The sequence below is a fragment of the Cnephaeus nilssonii genome (genome assembly GCF_951640355.1).
Source record: "Cnephaeus nilssonii genome assembly, chromosome: 9".
NCBI classification, from domain to species: Eukaryota; Metazoa; Chordata; class Mammalia; order Chiroptera; family Vespertilionidae; genus Cnephaeus; species Cnephaeus nilssonii.
Window position 1 is genome coordinate 71,682,341 of NC_137080.1, and position 15,808 is coordinate 71,698,148.

The window sequence follows — 15,808 nt, forward strand, 5'->3', positions numbered from 1 at the left end:
GTTATGCAATATTTAATGCATTCAAAGAATATGTGTAATTTTCATGTAGAGTGTAAAGCAAAGTAAAACTAATACTCATGAACCCCTAAGATAAACTGAAGTCTAAATGTAAAATAAAAGTTCAGTTAAAATGAAGAATATCCATTCATTAAAATACACTACAAAGTAGGTGAAAATTTGTTACAAAGTTGGAAACTATTTCTATTTCATGTTACTAATATAGCATTAGTTTACAAAAATAAGTAAACTATTTTTGTAAACTAATGCTATTACTTTGATACCGTCTTTATAGTAGTCCACTTGATCACATTCCCTACTTTTCTTTCCCAGAGGTTTATGAAGCTGTTGACTTTTGTGTTAATTACCACTGTTAATTGAGGATTAGACTTATTACTTAGTCATATATTCACAAGTAAAATTCTATTTGATTTTTTTTGTTTTTGTGTTTTATAAAAATAGTTTCATATGTAGAGCGTTTGAGTTTTTCACTCAAAATTTTATTTCTATGATTTGTTATTGATGTTTCATAGTTATCAGTAATTTGTGTTTGTCACTGTATACTATTCTAGTATGATATTTCACAATTTACTTATTTATTTGTACCAGTCATGGTTTTCTCAAGAAAACAATCCACTCTATATCCAATAGTTATAATGTATAATTCAAAACTAACATGACTTTCGAAAGAGATGGGGGGCGGGACTTTAGGAAAGTTACCACCTATGGGCAGTATAGATCTGAGCCTGAAACCTGCCAGCACCTACATCTGGGCGGTTATGGAGGGGTCTGTGGGGCTCCCATATCCACACAGTGGGAGATCATGTAGAGGTCAGTAAGGCAGTCTGACCACCAGGGCTTGCCAAGAATAATGGAATACAATTGTCCATCTTCCGATTCTCATGCAACCTTAAGTTATTGACAGAATCCAACACAAAAGGAAGAATATGTGGAAAAAAATCTGGGAATTGTTTTTGAGACATAAACAAGTGTTGGTATGCTATCAATTTGACAGCACACCATTCTTGAATTGATGGGCATTTCCCCCCAATTATTTTTGCACTTCAAGTATTGAGACTTTGAATATTCTTGTACATGTGCTAACATTTCTCTAGAGATTTTACAAGGTTTACTGCATTCACATAGGTTTAATGCATTTACAGATTTACAAGACATTGCCAAAATGGTTGTATCTATTTACATTCCTACAAGCAGGGTCTACCAGTCTCCATGGATCCACATTCTGGCCATTGTTTGCTTTCTGACTTCTTCATTTCTGCCATCATAGTGTATGTAAAATGATATTTCATTGTGGCCATAGTGTATGTAAAATGATATTTCATTGTGGCCTTAAATTAATTTTTGTTTAAATTCTAATGAGGTTGAAGTGTTCATAACTTTTTTCTTTTGCCATTCTGCTCTTTTGTAAATGACATTTTTATAATTTTATCTACATATAATGTCTTTTCCTTATGGTTTTTTACTTATTTTTGTAAACTAATGCTATATTAGTAACATGAAATAGAAATAGTTTCCAACTTTGTAACAAATTTTCACCTACTTTGTAGTGTATTTTAATGAATGGATATTCTTCATTTTAACTGAACTTTTATTTTACAGTTAGGAGATTTTAATGTCTTATTTTAGAACTCTTAGGAATTTTTTCCCTCTATTTTCATCTTAGTCTATAATTCATCTATATATTTTTTTCATTGTAGTTAAGGAAATATTTTTCTTTTTCTTACTATGGATAGTCAGTTGTGCTATGCGTTGAATAGGTCCTTCTTTTCTTGGCATATTCAGTTTCTTATTATTGCTGTAACAGTCACCACCAACTTAGTGGCTTAAAACACAACACACTTATTATTTTACAGTTACAGGGATCAGAAGTCTGAAATGGTTATGATGGGCTAAAGTCGGGTGTTGGTAAGGACGCATTCCTTGGAGGCTCCAGGGGGGCATCTGTTCCTCGACTTTTTCAGTTTCTAGAAGCTGCCCTTATTCTTTGGCTCAGGGCTGGGCCCTTCCAAAATAGAATTGTATCCCTGCAACCTCTGACTCTGCTGCCTCCTTCTTAAATTTATGTGGGGGTTATGCACACTTGGATCATCCAGGATAATCTCTTCATCTCAGAACTCCTAATTTAATCACAATTGCCGCATCCCTTTTGCAAGCTAACATATTTACAGATCCTGGATATTAGGACATTGCTATCAGTAGAGGGCCATTGTTCTGCCTCAGTGGCCAGTAAAGTCACCTGTATCATATAGAACTTTAACATCAGCAGAAGTCTGTTTCTGCATTCCATTGTTCTGTTGTCTGTCTATGCCCTAGGTCTAGGACTACACTTATCATGCTTTCATAACTGACACAGTTTATAATGAATCCTTGTATGTGATGGGAATAGCCTTAACTTATCCTTCTGCTTCAGAATGTTTTGGCTATTCTTGGACTTTCACATTTTCATATACATTTTAGAATAAGTTGATAGATAAATTGATTAAAATCCTATTGTGTTTGTAATTAGAATTGCTTTGAATTTATAGGTGTAATTGAGAATACCAGAAATCTATGAAAATAGTGAGGTTTCCATTTCATGAGCATGACCTATCTCAATTTATTTATATTCATTAGATGGCTTTATTAACATATTTTCTATATTTTAGATAATCTCCATAAAGGGTGTGAACATACATAATTAAATTTATTCTTAGGAAGTCTATTTTCACTTTTTACTGCTGTCCTAGATAACATCCTTAATTTTTTTGCTAATGATATGTTTTGGTATACACTTGAATTTTTTATATTGACTTTGTATAAAACACCTTGCTAAACTACTTGACTAATTCTGTAATTACTTAAAGCTTTTTATGTACTTAATTATATAAACCATAAATGGTACTTGTTTTTTTACTTCCAAACACTAATAACATTTACTTTATTCCGTGATTTGATCAACGATGAGTAGAACACCAAGAAGATGAATCTTTACTGTTTCTGATATTATTTTACTAATTAAGTATACTATTTTACTGGTTTTCAGTAGAAACCTTTTTTTAGGTAAAGGAAACTTTTGCTCATTTTGAAAATGATGTTTTTTATAACGATTGGATTTTATTAAAGTATTTTTCTGTTCAAATAAAATGTTAACCTTTTTTCCATTAATTTCTTAATGAGGAAATTGCAATTGGGGTTTATAAATCTTAAACTACCTGTATACCTATCTATGATAAAGACAACTCCAACATCATGTTTTTGTGTGTGTGTGTTTTGTTTTGTTTTGTTTTTTGTGTATACAACAGGCCTTGGTTATGCTACTGTTTTGTTGAATAGGTTTTGTTTCATGAGTGGATTTGGCCTATAAATTCCCTCTTCTGATTTGGTTTTGGTATCAAGGTTATGCTGGCCTCCTGAAGTGAGTTAGGGCAATTTCCCTACTTCTTTCTCTGAAATAGTCTACATAGATTGGAATAATGTATTTCCTACAGGTCTAGTGATATTCCTTTATACAACTGTTTGGGACTAGTATTTCATGGTAGGACATTTCATTATGATATATATTGAAAATATTTATATGAGCTTTCAACTTTCTAATTTGTTTTTTCTCCATTCCTAATTGAGGTACTGTTTACATACAGAGAAATGCACAGGTGATAAGTAAGTGTGGAGCTTGATGAGATTTTGACAAAAATGTACTATACCTTCAATGAAATAGAGAACAGTTTCATCACCTCAGACATTCCTTCATACTACTTTCCAGCCAGTTCAACCCAACTTTACTTCTCAATGGGCAGCCACTCTTATGAATTCTCACAATGTGTATTATTTTTGCCTCTAACATTTTGTATTAATGGAATCTAACATGAGATACTCTTTCATATCTGGCTCTTTCATTGAACATAAATGTTGGTGACATGTTACATTCATGCTTTGTATCAATCAGTGGCTATTTCTTTTCTGTTTGTTCATTAACTTATTGATCTAATGTTCTTGGATGGGCATTGGTTTATCAATTTAAAAGGGATGGTGAATAAAATGTCAAATATATTCTTGTGCAAGTCATTTTGTGAACATATGCATTTATTTCTCTTGGTTAAATACTTATGTATAGAATTACTGGGTCATAGTGGAGCTTTCTGTTTAAATTAATAAATAACTGCCAACTTCTTTCCAAAGTAGTTAGTTGTGTCATTTTTAACTGCCAACAGTGATTGCTCCAGGAGTTCCACATTCTCATCAACATTTGGCCTTTTTTTTTTTTGTTGTTCCAGCAATTCTGATGTGCATGTTTGTGTTCAATTATCAACTTGTTGGAGTTCTTTATAGATTCTAGATACTAGTAATTTTTCAGATGTATGCACGAGGAGTATTTTCTCTCCATCTGTGGCTTGTCTATTTGACTTTTTAATGGTTTTTGGGTCAGCAAAAGCCGTAGTGAGTGCTCTTTGCTTTCCAGTTAGGTAACATTTCCCAGCTTAAGTTTGCAATGACATTCTTGTATGCTTTCTCCCTAGAATCTTTATAATTTTGGCTTTTACGTTTAGATCTATGATAGATCTCAAAATAAGCTTTGCCTAGATGTGAAGTAAGGCATACATTTTTTGTTTTTGTTTTTTGTATCCAATTGTTGTAGCACCACTAGGTAAAAACACTCTGCTTTTCAAATTTATTGCTTTGGCACCTCTGTTGAAAATCAGTTGACCATTTACGTGTGGTCTGTCTGAACTTTATACTGTTCAGTTTATCTATTTGCCTCTAGGCACACAATCCATACTCCAGTACAGTATTGAATAGATGTAGTGCGAGCAGACATCCCCCCCCCCTTTTTTTTTTTACCTTGAAAGTAGTGGAAATGCATTATTTTCTCACCTTTAAGGATATTTCTTACTGTGGAAAATTTTCGATTTAGAAGGCACTTAGTTAATTTTATTTATCTTGTCCTTTATGCCCCAACTTATTTTTTAAACATTTTAAGCCTTGTGTATTTCTTAAATCAGTTACTGATTATCCTAGTGATTTGGTTTGATAATATTCCTTTTACTAGATAACAACATACTCTGATAAGTGCTCTTAGTTCACTTGTTTTTAACCATGTTTCAGGATGAATAAACAAATTGAATAGACCACCCCAGACTGTTCCACTTAGAAAAACTGTTTTGTATATCTGCTCCATCTGCAGTGTTTAAACTTTTCTTTATGCATCCAAATCCTTTATTTGCTGATCCTAAAATCAATTCTTTAACATAGAGAATGTAAGACTGAAGAAAATTTGAATCTCTTTTTCTATCCATCATGAAATTTGCAATAGAATATAAAGGACAATGCTTAACAAACATTAATATCAAGTTTTGTTTTAAACATCAATTTTAAAGATTAACTTTTGAAATTTTGAAAGTGCATAGACATGTTAAAATCATTTATTTCAAGTGTGATTAGTAAAAAATGCTTTTAGAAACTTTTTAAAACATAGTACTTCTCCCTACTTTCTTAAATAAGTGTGTTATTTATTTGATATAGTAAATGATAAGTTTAGCATATTACTAATTTGGAATTCATTTAGGAAGGGGCATCCCTTTTAAAATAGACACCAGATTAGAGGTCCGAAATAGATTTTTTTGTGTGTGCATGTATATGTGTGTGTGTGTGTGTGTGTGTGTGTGTGTGTGTGTGTGGTGTGGTGTATATGTGTATAGCATAACTCTCTTCTCAATGGTGAAGTTTGAAATACCCATAATCCCTTAATTATTCTTGGTGCAAATTCTTCTTCTTCTGTGCCTTAAACCACCATTCTATTGATTTTGTTTCCTAGTTCAATTTTGTGGGGAAATTGCTTGGACCAAGAGGAAACTCCTTGAAGAGGCTACAGGAAGAAACAGGTGCTAAAATGTCTATCCTGGGCAAAGGATCAATGAGAGACAAAGCAAAGGTACCGAACTCTGAATTTGATATTTAACACATACAGGAGATTACCCGTACCACTGATGACCAAATTTACAAACACATCTCAATGGTTCTCCCATCATTTCCTATGAGTTTCACCTCCTGGTTCCACTATGTTGCCTTTCAGATATGTCCTCTATTTACATAAAAACAAATTACCAGCCTTTTTTTTTCAGAATATGTAATTCTGTATTTTTATTCTTTCTAATCCTTGGTGTAGGTTATAATCAAATTTTTATTTTTTTTATTTTTTGAGAATCTTCTGGGGGATGTTTCTATATGTGTATACTTATTTTCTTTAATTCCCTGATCAGATCCCTTTTCTTTCTTCCACTGTGTCACCTAATCACATTCATTTTATCTCTCTGCTCTATTTCACTTTGATCTTTTTACCTGAGGCAATTTTATATACTTATCTCCCAATCCAAGAGAGTTCCACTTTTTAAAAAATGTTTCAATGATATTAAACAACTTACCTGACCCCACAAGAACAATAGCCTAAGAAATATATCAACTTTGATGTTTGAAATGATTTATTGCACATCTGAACTTTATCATTTCTCCATTTTATAAATTGATAGCAATTGTCCGTGTGTCAACACTTTGGAAAAGAAGTATTCCTAGGGATGTATTCCTAAAGGATCATTTAAAATTCATTGAGAAATGGTGGATGTTTTATGGTATTATCATTTGACTAAGCCATACTTTTCTAATTTGTTATGTTATGGAAAATAAAATGTTAATATATTTTTTGTGACTATGGATATTACTTAGATAACTGCTTAGGAATTTTGTCTTCTAACTATTAATGGAACATCTTAAATGAAGGAATTTATAATGAGAAATATCCCAGAACTGGTGCATGTTGCATACGTTATGTATGTTACCTTAATTGTAATAAGTCTATATTTTGATCAATGAGAGACAAAGCAAAGTTTGAGGCAGACTCTCCAAATGAGTGCTGTGTTTGAAAGGATCGATAGTCCACTCCATAAATTTCAAAAGGGATGCTTCTTACTAGTCTCTCATTTTTAAGTAACTTTTGATTACTCTATACAGTATATAATTGCAAAAGTAACTACATTCTTGTCAATTCTCCTGCCTGTAGTTTCTCTGAGTACGTGTAGAAGAAATAATAAAAGTATTTAAGAAGTGGTAACCCCAGTTATAAGCTTTTATCCTCCTCCAAAAACCTATTTAGATTTTCTATAGGTGAGGACAGAATGGTGAGGACAGAATGACACCAAAATCTATATCTGTTTGCTGTATATTCTTCGATATTTTTTTGTTATATTTTCTCCAGATACCTCACACTCTTACAATATAAACTTGGTATTGTGTGTTTTCGATCTGTAACAAATTCTTCAAGATTCAGATCAGATATCATCTCCCCAGTAGGGCTTTCCTGAATAACTATAACAGGACAACTACTCTATTTTCGTGTCGTACATTTTACTGACATTTTCTGTTTTTCTCCTTAAACTGTAAGTTTCCACTGGCCAGAGAAATGTCCCAGTCATTTTTGCCAACCCAGAGGTTTTCATGCAGATGGGTGTATATTTTTTACTCACATATATTTTACATATATATACTTGGACATTTTTTCCTGTTCATAAAGTTTTAAATTGGATGCCTTTTCCCTGTGAGTATATTAGGTACCGGCATGAATATTTAAAAATTTAGCATGAAGCGAATATGCTTCTATTAAATTTCTATTAAGTTTAAATTACAGATATTACCCGTTATTTAAGGTCCCATTTTGCATTGATTATTTTTTGGTGGTTCATCACGGTTGGCTATGCTTTGTGTATTTTTATTGTTTTTTTACAAAATAAAAACATTGAATGATAACAGTAGCAATAATAATAATAATGTATTACACTATAAAATACATTTCTTTAGAATATAGATAAGACATTAACTGCAAAGTGTGTTGGACACACAGCTGAGATAAAAGTACACACATGGGGTATGTAAAAGTTTACCTTAGTAAACACTTTAAAATAAAAAAATAATCATTGGTAAATTTTATATTATTATGCTGATATTTGCTTCTCTGCAACATGGCCTGAACAGGCGGGAATATTTTAGATGATTTTCTTTTTCTTACTTATACGTAAAACTCAATGGATTTTGCACTGGAAGTGTGTATGTGTTTATGTATATACACAGCCACACAGGCATATATTTATGCATTAATTGAAGTAGTTACTGGACATACTATGTGCCATTCACCATTCTAGTTGACAGGTAAAAATGGGACAAAAATGTTTTTTGTCTTGGAGCTTACATTCCAGTGGGAGATGCAGACAGTAAAGAAGTGAATAAACACATTTTATACTTTCAGGCATTGATCATTATTATGGACTAGAGGCCCAGTGCACAACTCTTGCACTGGGGAGGGGGGAGTGGAAGAGGGCCCTCAGCCCAGCCTGTGCCCTCTTGCAGTCTGCGACCACTCAGGGGATGTCCCACTGCTGGTGGGGAGTGGGCCTAAGCAGGCAGGCGGACATCCCCTGAGAGGTCCTTAGCGCTGCCACAGAGGCAAGAGAGGCTCCTGCCACCACCACTGAGTTCGCCAGCTGTGAGCTCGGCTTCTGGCTGAGCGGCGCTCCCCTTGTGGGAGCGCACTGACCACCAGGGGGCAGCTCCTGCGTTGAGCATCTGCCCCCTCGTGGTCCATGCACATCATAGTGACTGGTTGTTCCACCGTTCAATTGATTTGCATATTAGCCTTTTATGATATAGGATTAAAATAAAAGAAAAGAGGTTACTTGTGGTGGGAACAATATTTTGATACAATGATCAAGTAGGACTCTGCATAATGAAAAGGAACCAGTCATAGAAAAATCAGAAATGAGAGACAGAATTCCAGGTGCAAAGACTCTAAGGGAGAATCTGTATTTTCATCCGTAACCACATCTGTGTAACTATTATGACAATTATAGTCATATCTTTGTTTATAACTATGTTTATTCCCATTTAGCTACCACCTTATTTCTTTGCTCACCTTTATAGCAAAACTCACTGAAAGGGTTATTTACAATCAGTTAACGCTCATACATTCTTTATAGTTTTTTCCTCAGTCCTCGTGACTGGCTCCTCTTCCTCTTCCAGCCCTGCAAACCCAGGGCTTAGTCTTCAGACTTTCCTTCCCTTTTGTGATCTCATGCCATTATATGTATACATGTATGTATTTAAGAAGGTGTATGCATATGTATGTATATGAGTGGAATACATATATATTCAACTACATATATGATATATATTTACCCATATATAAAGTAAATATAAATGCCACATAGAGAGAGGGAGAATAAACCAAGATATTAAAAGTGAGAGCTAGAAAGATTTAGAGAAATATCTTTGCCAACTTTTAGGGCCTCAATGAACACAATATGAATCATGTAAGTCTTGAGATTAAAGGATACCTCCTCTTTTTGTTTTTTGTTTGTTCAAAGGCAAAACTCATTGAAAAAGGAAATGAAAAGCAGCTTGTATAAATTGAATGGTGCTTGGTAGCTCAAGCCTACATAAGTTAGTGGTGTTTGTTTGAAGATTATATCACCAGGCATTAAGGAGCTCAATACACACTGCTAGTCTGTTTTTCAGAATTGTATTCAATAAATACATATCCATCCATCCATCCATCCATCCATCCATCCATCCATCCATCCATCAACAAATGACTCACTGAAGCATACCAGGTGCTCCTTGTGCCCCTGCAGGCAAAGTCTCGGTCAGCAGCCTTCACTGAAGCCCCATAGTCAGATACCTTTGCAGACTAACTGGATTAATAGCCTTGCTTATAATTAGTGCCTTAACTCACCTTTCTAGGAAATATGCAGATGCTTTTCTGTGCTGGGTATACTGCTGGCATGCTACACAATGTATGCCATAAATTTGATCTTTACCATGAAGGAGATATTTGGATAATTGTCTAAGCCAGGACAAAATAACTGTGCAAAAATATTTCTTACATATTTGCTATGTGCACAACTGTAGATAAATATTATGCTGTATAGAAAATAAGAATTAGGCATGACTCAAGCCCTCACAGAACTTAATTAAATGGCCCGATCTGGTTAACACTTTGTTTTGAAAAAGGAAGAAATTATCAATTATTTGAATTAGTAGGTGAAAGAAGGATAAACTTATTTGGTTTTGTTTTTATAGGTCTAATAAGACTTCTTAATCTTTAGAAAAATACGAAGTTTAAGATTTGTTACAAGATCATCATAAAATTAACTGCATAATATAGAAAATAGTTCTAGTGTTCTGGTGTAGTAAGATTATAACAAGTTGAATGTTTTTATTCATGATTTTTGTTTTTGGCAGTGATGGGTAAACATTTCCTTTTAGTTTGTTATACCTAGCGAATAACTCTACATGCAAAGAAAGAAAACAAAAATGAAATAAAATGTAGTAGTATCCAGGATAACACCAGTAGCAAAATCATACCTTATATTCCCAGAATATGTGAACTCCACCTGTTCAACCTAAAACCATCTAGGAATTCTTGAAAAGAAGCTAAATTTTCATTTGGGTTGATAAAAGGTATCTTAGAACATCTAGAAAGTAAAATATACAATATGTTTGCAGTATTTGAAAATACCTGAGGAATTTAACTGGCAGTTCAGAAATGTCTTTAAAGTCTAAGCTCCTTATGCACCATATGGCCAGCTGGTTCTAAATAACCACACATCTGCCGGCTTCTCTAGCAGCAGCTTCTGAGGATTCTTCAGGGGTAACTGACTTTAGCTTCAGATAGATTTGCTATTTTTAGTGATATGGATGCAAAGATGGTGAAGAAGAAGAGAGGAAATAGTGGTTCTACAGTCTTAATCTTTTTTTCAAAATATATTTTTATTGACTTCAGAGAAGAAAGGAAAGGGAGAGAGAGATAGAAACCTCAGTGATGAGAAAGAATTATCTATCAGCTGTTTCTTGCATGCCTCCTAACTGGGACCAAGCCACAATCCTGGCATGTGCCCTTGACCTGAATCAAACTGTGACCTTCTGGTTCATAGGTCAATGCTCAACCACTGAGCCACGCTGGTCTGCCTACAGTCTTATCTTTGAAAAGAGTGAGAAACAAACATATTATATCCAAGGAAAAGGGTTAGAGAGATTAGAGAAAATCAGAGAAGGGCTGAACATTCCCAGGTAAGAATGAGGAAATAGCAGAAAATCATGAAATCGTATTTCTTGCATGCTGATCTATTGTTCTTAAATGGGAATCACAAATGGCCACGTTGCAAATAAAGTGTTTTTGTAATGAAAGATGTTTTGGCACACTATTAATAAGCTTGGTTGAAATTATGGCATGTGGTCTTAAAACATATGAGTTAAATATATGTTCAAAGCAAAGTGCTGTTTGGTAGTGTTTTATTTGACAATGTGTGATAATTCTCCAGGCAAGTCTTTCTCTCTTTGATATGCTAATAACAAGTGCAGTTTCTATTTCATAACATGTCATGTATTTGGTGATGGCAACTAGAGTAAATCCTTTCTGATTCCATGGCAAGATTGATTTTCATCAAAAATAAAATCAGCTAAAAATCTTCAAAGTAATGCGGCTGCCTGTTGGGCAATGGGAGTGTGAACCCCGCACCAGACATCCTATCTCATTTGGCTTCTGGGCTATGCCTCACATCAAACAGCATGGCAGTCTCTCAGATCCCGAGGGGTGAGGCCGCGCTCACTGCTTCTCATTCAGGCTGGGATTGGTTACATAGACTCCTGTTTCAGCTCTTTAATATCCCCAACAACAAAGCAATTTGTAATCCCACAAAATCAAGAGCCTAGACACTCTGATTTTAATTTTAGTGGTGTCCCTGATAATCTGTCCAGTAGATCAACAACATTTCTGTCTCAAGATTTCTGCCTCGCTCATCTTGGCTTCCAAACAGAGACAGAGAAATAAGCATAATACTATATTGTGCTTGACTATCACTTGAATTTGTGAAGAACAACGAGTGTATCATAAATTACAGGTAGGTAGAGGGTTTACTTTTGTTTTTGTTTTTACTGTATTCTTCTGTTTCTCTTATCTGAATTCTGAGAAATTACAGTAACATAGTCCACTTGAACAGTAGCAGATGTCATTAGCAACATTTTGTTATAAATATTTGTATATTTTGTGAGGACACACTGAAACCTGTGTTTCCATGGTGAACCAATACAAGATTATTTTAACCTATGATATATTTGGATTCCAAGTGACCAAACCATCAAAATAGTTAAGTTTGTGTTGAAGAGTGAAATATATCATGATATTAGTGAGGAATAATTTTTCACATTAGCATCTTCAACCATTTAATAGAGAGTCATTCACTATAATGTGCTTTGACTTTTGAAAAGACTAGCAGTCATAAATCTACTCATGCTCAGTTCTTCATAAGCTTTAATGACAGAGCATGAAGTAGCAATGTTTTATGTATTGGGAATCAAAGTTATTTTATTTTGTTTATCTTTTAGCTGAAGAACTTTAATATTTAATTTAATTTTAATTTTATTTTCCCATCACTGTTTATCACCTCTATATCCCTTTTCACCTCCTCACTGCCTCCTGCATTTTCTCTAGTCAGATTTTATTCACAGCTAGAAAAATTTATTTTAATTTTTGTAGCTAAGACCTGCTTTTGGAAACTTTTTAGAATTTATGTCTCATCCATACACCAAGGATTATATACAAAAATATAATATTTAGTGTTACTAGTACAGTAGTTTATTCACCATTGTCATTTGTTATTTGGGCTGTACCCTTGTTTCCTACAAGGCATGAAATAAGAGAATCACAGAATCAAGCTATCTCACATCATGTTGTTGGGAATTTTTATTTATTAAGCTATTAAAATACAATATAAGAAAACAGAGAAATTGCTAAACATTTCACATTATATAAATCAGAATTATAATGGATTTTTTTTAAGAGGAAGCCTATCTGTTTTTTTCCTGTTGTTCACCCAAAATATTACAACCAAAATTCAATTGAGATATAACCAATCTATAAAGAGGCCAGATATGTCTTGGAAATATTTAAATTTTACATTCTGTGACAGTTTGAAAGATGGCTGCAAATTCTTTGACTTTCACTTAAAGGTAGATAAGTAATGTCTAATTCTCTTCCCCTTAAATCTGGATGTTTCAGCGACTTGCTTATAACAACTGCAGAGGAGGTGTTGCTTCATGATTTCTAAGCTTAGGCTGGAAGACAGTGCACCTTCTGCCTCATTTGCAAGAACAGTTTTGGCGCTCTAAGCTGCCTTGCAGGGATTCTGACAATTCTGAGCTGTCCCCTGGGAGGAGGTCAGAGTTCATGAAGAGGCCTTGTATATGTACCAGTGGAAAGTCCCAGTTGAGCCCAGTCTTTGAGTCACCCCAGTCCAGGCACTACACATGCAAGTAAAGAGCTCTCCAGATGTTATCAGCCTTTAGTCATTTGAGTGATCACCAACTTCTTGAATCTTCCTGTCTGCAGCTCCAGGTTCAGGGAGCAGATTGGAGTTATCTCCATTGTACTCTGTCTAAATCCCTTACCCACAGAATTCACACACAATAATAAAATGGTTATTTTAGGTAACTAAGTTTGGCATGTTTATCTAACACTAGATAACTGGAGCACATTCCTACTATATATATATATATATATATATATATATATATATATATATACACACACACACACACACACACACACACACACACACACACTAGAGGCCTGGTGCACGAAATTCATGCACCGGGGGGGCGGTGGAGGGGTGTCCCTCAGCCCAGCCTGTACCCTATCCAATCTGGGAGACCTCAAGAGATGTCCAACTGCCTCTCACAATCCAGGACTGCTGGCTCCCAACCACTTGTCTGCCTGCCTTCCTGATTGCCCCTAACCACTTCTGCCTACCAGCCTGATCACCCCCTAACCACTCCCCTGCCAACCTGATTGATGCCTAACTGCTCCCCTGAGGGCCAATTGCCCCTAACTGCCCTCCCCTGTTGGCCTGGTCACCCCTAACTGCCCTCCCTTGCAAGCCTGGTCGCCCCCAACTGCCTTCCCTGCAGGCCTAGTCTCCCCCAACTGCCCTCCTCTACTGGCTCGGTCACCCCTAACTGCCCTCCCTTGCCAGCCTGGTCGCCCCTAATTTCCCTCACCTGCAGAACTGGTCTCCCCCAACTGCCCTCCCCTGCAGATCTTATTCCCCCCTACTGCTCTCCCCTGCAGATCTTGTTCCCCCCATCTGCCCTCCCCTGTAGGCCTGGTCACCCCTAACTGCCCTCTCCTGCTGGCCTGGTAACTCCCAACAGCCCTCCCCTGCAGGCCTGGTCCCCCACAACTGCCCTCCCCTGCAGGCCTGGGTCCCCAAAATGCCCTCCCTTGTAGGCCTGGGTCCCCCCAAACTGTCCTCTCCTGCAGGCCTGGGTGCCCCCCAACTGCCCTCCCTTGCAAGCCTAGTCACCCCCAAATGCCCTCCTCTGCTGGCCTGGTCACCCCTAACTGCCCTCCCCTGCAGGCTTGAGCGCCCCCAACTGTCCTCCCTTTCAGGCCTGGTCCTTCCCAACTGCCCTCCCCTGCTGGCCTGATTGCCCACAACTTCCCTCCCCTGCTGGTTATCTTGTGGCGGCCATCTTGTGTCCACATGGGGGCAGCCATCTCTGACCACATGGGGCGGCCATCTTGTGTGTTGGAGTGATGGTCAATTTGCATATTACTCTTATATAGGATATATATATATATATATATATATATATATATATATATATATATATTCTTCTCAACATTAGTGACTTTCCAAATACTTGATCCTTTCTCTTGCATTTCTATTGCCCTGACATGGCAATTACTAAAGACTTAGATAATGTCTGGGGTTTTGTTTGGATTTGTGTTTTTTATGTTTTGTGTTATTGTCCTATAACTTACAGCTTATTTTCAATTTATTTATGCCTGTTCACAAATCAAATGATCGAAGCACCTGACAAAGTTTTATTTCAGAGTTGACAGTAAGAGAGATGGCTTCCAAGAAAGTTAATTCAACAATTTCTTCTTAGTACAGGCATTTTATGAGACATAGACCCCCCAACCCCCACGATAGAACATTCTAGTTAAAAAGTATTGCATATTTGAATGTCTGGTTTAATGTCACATGACTCAAGGTTAATTGGGTAGGTAATTCCAATTTCTTTGTAAGGCTTCTTAATTTTACTACAGCCTAAAAAAGCAAGAGCTCCTGCATTTATCAGGGATGCTAGATGGATCCCAGAAGGGAAGTAAATTGCACCATATAGAAAGCACCAAACCATGATTGAGACAGAATGTTTTCTTTTTCTTAGTCCCTCTTTTTTACCAAGTTGGATTTTTAAAGATGTGTCTTAGCCAAAAAAAGAACCATATGGCATTTTTGTGCTGAGGATATGAACTAAATTTGTTGCTTTATAAGTCATTACTTATATTTCTTATAGATAGCAACATTTAGATATGTATTAAGTTATACAGTACATGGGCCATCAATATTACCTACAATATCTAGACCCATTGCAATTACTTATTTTTTACCAGTTTCCTATATAAGGGAAGAATTTTTAAACAGAATCTTATGGTGATTCAATTTAGTGATATACATTTATATAGTACTAGAGGCCCGTTGCATGAAGATTCATGCAATAGGCGTTCCTTCCCCTGCCTGCCGACACCGGTTTTCCTCGTGCACCCGGGACCCAGGCCTGCGCTCTGGCAGCAGCCTTCTATCTTTGCTGCGGCCCGAGACTTCAGTCTTCGCTCCAGCCGGAGCGACGCTCCTATAGCTCCCTCCATCCCCCTCCCCCTCATAGCAAGCGTCCTGCCCTGCCTGGCTGCTCTGCGCCTGCATGTGTGCTG

General features: G+C 36.1%; 1 protein-coding gene across 1 annotated transcript in view; it reads left to right on the plus strand.

Moving 5' to 3' along the window:
* The window catches only part of KHDRBS2 (KH RNA binding domain containing, signal transduction associated 2), a 520,521-nt gene that overhangs the window by 166,770 nt on the left and 337,943 nt on the right, over positions 1 to 15,808 (plus strand). The window contains exon 3 of the mRNA XM_079781604.1: positions 5,807 to 5,923. Within this exon, the coding sequence (XP_079637730.1) occupies positions 5,807 to 5,923 (117 nt within the window). The remainder of the gene's footprint in view (positions 1 to 5,806; positions 5,924 to 15,808) is intronic.